Here is an 8,213-nt window from a genome sequence, read left to right on the forward strand (position 1 = left end):
TTACCATCTTTTTGCACCATGTAACATTAATCAACACATTATATCTTTCACATACCATGATAATAACAACCAAACACTAATCTAGATAGCAATTATCTAGAAGGAAAGCATGGTTACTCACCTTACAGGGGGTTTTGACATCCCTACCCACAAATGATCGTGTTTCCCTTGTTTTTCCTTTTCGTGCAACATTCTTTACTTTACAACTTCAAATGGCCATAATCATACCCCCTTTACATCTACTATAAGTGACTTTAGTGTTATTAATGAAGGGCTATACATGAATCTTCTTAAAACTACACATCAATACATTTTACATTCACACTTTCATATACTCCAACAAAATATACGACTTAACGTTTTATTTAACTTATAATAAGTGTTATATATTCTTTCCTCTACATCCAGACAAATCGACTTAGAAATGATAGAGTGATTTTAGATTTCATACAAAGCTAGAGACGCAAGTAGAATAAAAGTTATGTTCTTCATCTTCATCAGTCCACAACACACCCACATTTCCTAGCAGTTTTTGTGTAAGAATCCATACAACTTTCAAGGACCCACTTTCAAGTAGACCTTCTCAAAAACAACTCACTGCATGTAAGTAAAAACACAAACATTTGGATTTCAAAATAATAAAAGATAAAAAACACCACAGGCAACCAAAGTGAAACAAGAGAACAGGTTTAGACACATTTACATTTCCAATAAAGATACATTTCAACACAACTAAGCAAACCAAACCAAACAAGCTTCTTCTCATCAATAGAGGATTGATCAGTGTTTTACACATAACACAACTACCCTACCCAAACAGTCCCATTCTCTATCCTCAAAAGGTACATTACCATTTACGGATTTGTTTAAACAACTAAAATGAAGAAAGAGTTAGATGGATAAATGAAGACAGACACCATTACCTTAAATCCCATGATTATTATTATTATTTTCTTTTTCGTTTGTTGTTGGTCTAAGAGGAATGGCAGTAGCATGCTCAGGTTCTTTATTAGCAGTCGAATCCCCAGACTGATTCTGTTGGGAATTTCGGTCTCTCAAGGGAGGATTAGAAATGGAATTGTTAGGATTTGACATTGCAGATCTCATTGCTCTGGGTAACCTTAACATTTGTGGGATATTTGTTGTCTCAACAACAACAACACTGCTATTGTTATTATTACTCTCCTGTTTTTGTGTCTGTGGAGCTTCTGTTTCTGTTTCTTCTATTTGAGAAGGAGGAGGAGCCACCACTGGAATCAGTTTGATTGCCGCTGATTTGCGCCATTTCTTCCTTGGAGCAGGAGGCTTTGGTGCGTTAGATTTCACCTGCAAATGTTCATCAAGTTTTTGACTTTTTGTTAGTCGAATTTGATGCTAATAAGTTTAATTTGGATTCGTAATTGAGTAGGGTTTTTTTTAACTATGAGGCTATAATAAAAAAATGGAAGTAAGACTCACAATTTTATTCCCAATGTCTGACAGCGCCTTTCTTTTTGAGCCCTCAACATCGTTGTTTATCTCAGCCGGCTTATCACCAAGAGCCGACTCAAGTAACACCGCTGCACGATTCGCAAGCTCCTGATCATCTGATAAATTAACATCACCGTCCACCATAACTGCCACCGGTGGTGCTGGTAGTGGTGGTCGAGAATCAGACTGCTCCACAACAACCACCGTTTCCCGGTTGGAACATTTCTTCGGGTTACACCCACACGACGCCGAACACATGCCTTCCGCCGCTCGGCACTGGCATTTCATCGTTTTACATGAAGAGCTTTTGCTGCATGTACAACACTCCCCGAAGGGTACTTTCGGGTTTTCACCCGTACTACCTTCTTCAGTCGGAGACGTTTTCTGGATTTCCGAATCGGTGAAGTCGGCTTTGGAATTTCTTTTAGCGGTTTGTTTCCTCCGATTACCCCACTCGTCCTGGAAGTCATCGGAATGTAACCAATCGTCGGAATTATCGGAATCTGACGTGTCCATGTCTTCCAGTAATTCATCCAGATCTCCACTGGTGTTGTAAGCTATCGAATTCCGTAGTCCCTATAATATAATATAATTTAAACACGTGTACATGTTAAAGTAGAAACAATTTACAAAAATACCTTAGGTCGCAAATCATACACGTGTCCTTCACCGTCGTCATCTTGATGTGTGGATCTTTTTCTGAAACTCTTGGACATCATAAGCTTCTGTTAAATAACAAGTATAGTGAGAACCATAACAAAATTAGGGTTTAGGAAACACATACACATTACACATTACACATTACACAAACCTTAAGCTTTTCCTGTCGAATGAGTTCGGCCTTGTGCATTTCAATCTGTCGAATTAAATTGACGATTTTCTCCTTCAACCCTCTAATCTCCGTATCCTTCTCTCTACACGCGACTTCTTTCTCCCAAACCTGGCACCTGTAAAGGCATACAAAACGGAATTTATTAAATTTGAACATTATGATTTCTCAAACAATCCAAGATACGAATAGGATACCTTGAAGATGATGCCAGATTGAAGAGATAATTCATGATGTTTTTAGCATCCTGGAGAGACCGAACTTGATTCCAACGACCTTTGCCACTAAAGGCTTTTTCTCGCTCTTCTGCTTCTGATAACTGTGACGCCATTGCAACGATGGTTTTGGATGAAGTAGCAAGCATGTTATCAAGAGCATATATCCTTGCGTTTCTTGCTCCAGGCGACATCGTTTGACCACAAACACTGCATGCAACAATCAACAATCAACAATCAACATCGAATCATCCGATCCAGTCACCAAACAAAAAATATTAATCAAGAAAGTGAATTCAGTAATAGAACCTTAAACTTGAATGTTTTGCCATATTTGCTTCATCCTTCAGTTCTGCCAACTCCTTTGCCATTTTTACCCTCCTGAAATTCCATAATCAGAAAAATAATTTAGCAAATTTAATAATTTATAAAAGGGCTAATTGCATATTCATTAGAGTTGTGGAGGGCACTCACTCTTCCTTTTGACGCTCATGTTCACAACGTACTTCATGCACACGAACATAAACCTCAAGCTCATGTTCAATTGCTTGCATCAGTGCCTGTAATGAAATTTGACAATTTAATATTCACAAAACAAAAATATATTATTTGAGTACAAGAATTGATTATCCATTAAAATATAGTAATACCTGAACTCCAGGTCCACTGCTACTTCCTGTAAGTGTTTACACCATTATATCGTTAGAATCTAGAAGCTAAGATAAAATATGTAATGAAAATTCATTTTGAATTTAAAAAATTACCATATGTATCACGTGAAGAAGTCTTGCGTGAATCGAGTACTTCTTTTAATCGTTTTGTAGCCAAAGCAGCTTCTTCGGTCTTCCTTTGCACAACCTTAAAAACAAAAGCAAAGGTTAATGCAATTGGATTAAAACCAAAAAAAAAAAAAAAAAAAAAAAGGAGAGAGAGAGAGAGAAAAGAGAAATAAATATTGGTGATAGTATTTGAGCTTACCATTTTTTGTCTTTGATTTAGAGCTAGTAGCTTATGCATCTCATACTCATTCCTTCTTCCTTCTTTCTTAAGCTGTTTATAAAAAAGATTAACCTTTTAGAGCACGAAATGAAATTGTAATGATAAAACATTAAAACTGATAGATCAAAATGAAATGAAATCCAAATTTTTATACACCGTCTCAAAATTGATGATTAAAGTCTTTATACCTGAAGTACTTCTTTTTCTCGTGAGGCCTTCCATAATCTGAACTGCTCAGATTCTTGCTTGATTTTTTGTTGTAATTGTACCTAAACATGCATAATCATAGATTTTAGTAAAAATAATTTTATAAGTTTTGCTGTGGTTTTAATAAAAAATAAACCTTCTGTGTTTTGATTCTATGAATCTCATCCTGAAGTTTCCTTGCAGCTTCATCACTCTTCTGTTTTTGCCTTAACAACTGTGCCTGAGCATCTTGCTTCTTTTTCAACTCCACAACCTAAAATTCAGATATTTGTATTTAATTATTTATTACTCTAATATTGTTAAAACATCCATCCAGTTTAAAGAGAATGGACTCACTTGGGCTTCCAAAAAGTTCAGCTTCTGAAGATAATTTTCCTTCAACTTCTGTGTACTGTCATCAGAAGTGGTGGAAATGTTTGCAAGATTGTTCCTAAGTTGCTCAATTTCTTTCTGTCAGATTACCAAAAAAAAGTGAGAAAATTTATAAATTTTCTGATTAAAATTAGCTAGAGAAGGAAGGGCAAACCTGCAAAGCTCTCTTTTCTTGTTCCAAGTCCAAAACTTTCTTCTCATAATGTTGTTTAAGAACTGATGTATCACCACCCGCAACACGCTTCATTTCAGCCTTTTGTATATTCATAGAAGATTTAATAATAAAAAAAAAATGTCAGCTTTTATAACTTGATATATAGACACACAATGAAAGCAGGTGAAACCATATACCTCCTTTTGTTCAAGCTTTTTGTCCAATTCTTTGAGCTCATTATCAAGTTTTTCTTGTAAGGAACAATGTTCTAGCTCTTTCTCTTCATCTTCAGGATTACCTACAAACATATAAGATTGTAAATTGACTTTATGAACTAATAATGAGCAAAGAAGATTTTAGTAAAAGAAATTTATAAGAGCTTTACCAGCAACTTCAGCAGGTTTAGAATCAGATCCAGGAAACAAATTACTTTTTGGGTTAAGAACAGTTTCATCCAAATCCAAGAAATCGATAAGTTCAGTGCGTTTTGAAGTATTTAATCTTCGTGTGCGCATCAATTCTCCTTCTAATTCTTGAATTTTTGAGACATAAGTTTTCAATAAACCAACATCCTGAAAAGTTTTGAAATGGTTAATAACTTTTAAAGATTTAATGAAATAGTAAATCTTGGAAGTATGTAAAACTCATTACACCTTATTCGAGTCACAGTTGTTCTCATCCCAAGGTTTACCATCACGAGCAGATTCAAGTTTTAATAACAGTTTGTCCTTTTCAAACTGTAAAAAAAATCATGTGTTAAAGCTAGTTGAAAAATAGCAAACATACTTTACCTATAATAGCAGCAAGTTGAAATTTTTGTAAATAAATTGATCTGATTCATATATTCTTGACTTACTTGAGCATCAGTTGCTTGTTTAGTCAAATGTTCAAAGTTGACTTGATGTTCTTGAAGCTGTTTCTGTAAGTCAGCATTGCTTGTTTCAAGTATTGCTATTTTCTGTTTCAAAAGCTGAGGGAAAAAAGGCAGATTCTTAAGTTTTTTATATATGTTCATTAAGGATATTGACTGGAAATTTAACAAATGTCTTACTTGAAGCTCTTCAAATGGTGTGGAAGAGTCTCCCTTTACATAAAGAAGCTCTGCTTGCAACTGTTCGATTTGATTTCTCATTTGTTGCATTTGAGCTGTAACTGGATCCCGATTCACCTACATGACAAAAGATTAGATTGGAAACATGATGGAATAACTAATAAAAAGCTGTGTTACATTTTAAAAAAAAAAAAAGATTAATCTTACCACTGCTTTGTTTTGAATGTTGCGTGCTCGATTTGCATACTTCAATGTGTTGAGAGTTTCTTCAGCATTTGTATCTGCTGGACTTACACAAGCTACATCACATAAATTAAGAAAAGTAATGACAGTTAGCTTATTAAGGAAATTTATACATATTCCATTAGCTCAAACACCATAAAACTTCAAAAAATCATACCTATCATTACTGTTTTGCTGTTGCCTCCTAAAGAGTCCTGAAAAACAATGCATTTTTAGAACATTTTTGTATTAAAGGTGAAAGTCCAGAATATAAATGGCTGGTTTTAAAGTTTCAACCCTTAAACTTTATATTAAAGATGCATTTTATAAAAATACTACATCACCTGCAAAAGGCGGGTTAACTTGCTGTCCCTATAGGGCACATGGCCACCTTCTTTTCGCTTCTTCTCATCACCCAATGCACTTATCACATTACCAAGAGCTAATAAACCCTTGTTGATATGAATTCCTAGCACAACATAGATCAATAAGAGACTCATAATTAGACAACTCATCAATGTACTATAACATCAAAATGAAGACATCATGAATCAGGAGGCTGAAAGAATAAAAATGTGTTAAATAATATTGTACCTTCTCGTAAACGCATCCCATCAGCTCCTGTCTTTTTTGCCCTTTCAGATCCAGCAAGGTCAACCAAATGAAGCTTGGCACACAATATATCATCTCCATCATCATGAGCTCCTCCATTTGTTGAGCCAGAAATTCGTTTTTGTTCCATTGTAATTGTAAAAATGGCATGTGATCGACTGAAAGAGCAGAAATGTTGGTGAAACGAACTTAATACATAAATGATACATGTAAAACAATCACATTGAAGTAACAAACTTTTGAATATAAAATCAGAACAAACCTTGATTGGCTATTCATATTTGTGCTCCCAGTTGCTCTGCACACAGATCCTCGCAACAGAAATGAAGCCATCTCCTCTTGTGAAGTAACTTCAGCCTCTGTTACACCAGCAAGGGAGATGCCACCATTTGCTGTTTCCCTGATTTGAATAGGAGCCCTAGATGGCCCTACAGGTTTTCCATTCCCATCAGCCTTGGAATATACTGCTGAATTTGATTCCAGTAAATCAAAAACCTCCTCCTTAAATATCTGAAATACCAATATACAATTTCAGCAAGTAACTACATGTACAAAGGCATGTGTGTAGAATTTACAAGTAAAGCCATATAAGAATAAGACCACAATTGTCATTACCTCAATGAAAGATACTCTGATTAAAAACTCGGTAGTGCCTTTGGTCTCCTCTACTTGTTTGAATATCATTTCCATCACTTTTGGAATCACGCCATTACTGCCTTCTCCGTTATAGTTTGTGCCCATAGTGTAGGTTTTACCCGATCCAGTCTTTGGTAATAAATAAACAACAGAAATCATAAGCTTCAAAACTATAACAAACGCTTATTGTCTAGTAATGAAGAGAGACAAGAAGCATTGTGAGAATATGAACCATAAGCAATCTGACTACATATTTGACTATCATAAACAAATTGTGCACAGTAAATTGTTTCATAGAAGAAAAATAGGTGAAGGAAAAAATACCTGGCCATAAGCCAAAACTGTGGCATTGTAGCCATGAAATAGTGCATCAACCAGGGGAGCAACGCAGTCATCAAAAATCCGAGAAGAGGGATACCCGGTACTCCCATATACATAATCAAATGTGAAAGAATGCGAACCAATTTGCACCTAATTAGCAAAAAAAAAAACAAATCCGGTATAAATCTCGAACTTTTTACTGAAATTCAACAATAATCATATACAGCCACATCAGTTCAAAAGTAGCAACTTATGGTACGTCCAAGCACCTGCGGTTCGCCTGGAGTGACACTGATGCAATCAGAGCAGCCAACAAGAAGCTCCGGAGTAACCAGTGGTCGAACATTAACAGCTACTCGAACAGATTGAGATCCATTTTTCCCATCGGGTCCATCCATCTCGAATCAGATTCCAAACCCTATAATTGAATAACAAAATCAAAACCAAACAAATTCAAACTGCATAAACATGTTTCTGATTGTTTGCGTGTATAAAGTATGGATCAAGCAAACAAGAGAAATCGATTACCTAGGGTTTCGGCTCTGTGTTTATGTGTGTGTGTGTGTGTGTTTGTGTGTGAGAGAGAGGGAGAGGGAGACAATAAGAGATTTTGAATTTGGAGAGAGGGAGAGACTTGTTAGAAAGAAACGGCGCTTTCAGATTTGAATTCAAATAAACTTTCAGAATTGTTTGGTCACGTGAGTTGCATGTGATGCTACTATGTATTTTTTTTTAACATTTGCCAAAAAAAATTATATAAAAATCCAGGAAATTGAAGATAAGATTTTATCATGCTGTCATTCGAGCAAGATCTCATTAATGAGATCATACGTTAGCCCTTTATAGTGGGATAGGACTAGACATAACTGAATACAACTGAACAATATTATATATATTATCAATATGTGTTTGGTAATCCTAACAAGACAATAAAATATAGTCAAGATTACTATATTGTCCTTCGTACCAAAATAAACAACATAATTTTATAATTACCAAATAAAATGTTGTTAGTTATACCAAAATTTATTATTCTTGAAACCATAAATTTATTATTGTTGAAACCTAAATTAAACAAAAAAAATGAAATTCTTTGTTGAATAATAAATTCATATTATTTGTTTA

The 8,213-nt window shown here is 34.9% G+C and overlaps 1 protein-coding gene across 1 annotated transcript; it reads right to left on the bottom strand.

Moving 5' to 3' along the window:
• Window positions 1–671: 671 nt before the first annotated feature.
• On the bottom strand, window positions 672–7,743 carry LOC145119425 (P-loop containing nucleoside triphosphate hydrolases superfamily protein). Its single transcript, XM_079055091.1, has 28 exons — window positions 7,617–7,743; window positions 7,358–7,506; window positions 7,092–7,238; window positions 6,747–6,896; window positions 6,394–6,641; window positions 6,114–6,289; window positions 5,864–5,988; window positions 5,698–5,734; window positions 5,505–5,596; window positions 5,298–5,414; window positions 5,103–5,216; window positions 4,900–4,983; window positions 4,632–4,818; window positions 4,444–4,544; window positions 4,247–4,345; window positions 4,057–4,170; window positions 3,857–3,973; window positions 3,702–3,782; window positions 3,493–3,564; window positions 3,279–3,372; window positions 3,165–3,190; window positions 2,989–3,074; window positions 2,824–2,895; window positions 2,497–2,724; window positions 2,282–2,417; window positions 2,109–2,195; window positions 1,459–2,046; window positions 672–1,326 (listed from the first exon to the last, which is right to left on the bottom strand). The coding sequence occupies exons 2-28, from the start codon at window positions 7,484–7,486 to the stop codon at window positions 925–927; spliced, it is 3,909 nt and encodes a 1,302-aa protein (XP_078911217.1). The 5' UTR covers window positions 7,487–7,506; window positions 7,617–7,743; the 3' UTR covers window positions 672–924.
• Window positions 7,744–8,213: the final 470 nt, after the last annotated feature.

Source organism: Lactuca virosa, chromosome 6 (genome assembly GCF_052849685.1).
Source record: "Lactuca virosa cultivar CGN04683 chromosome 6, Lactuca_virosa_CGN04683_v6, whole genome shotgun sequence".
NCBI lineage: Eukaryota > Viridiplantae > Streptophyta > Magnoliopsida > Asterales > Asteraceae > Lactuca > Lactuca virosa.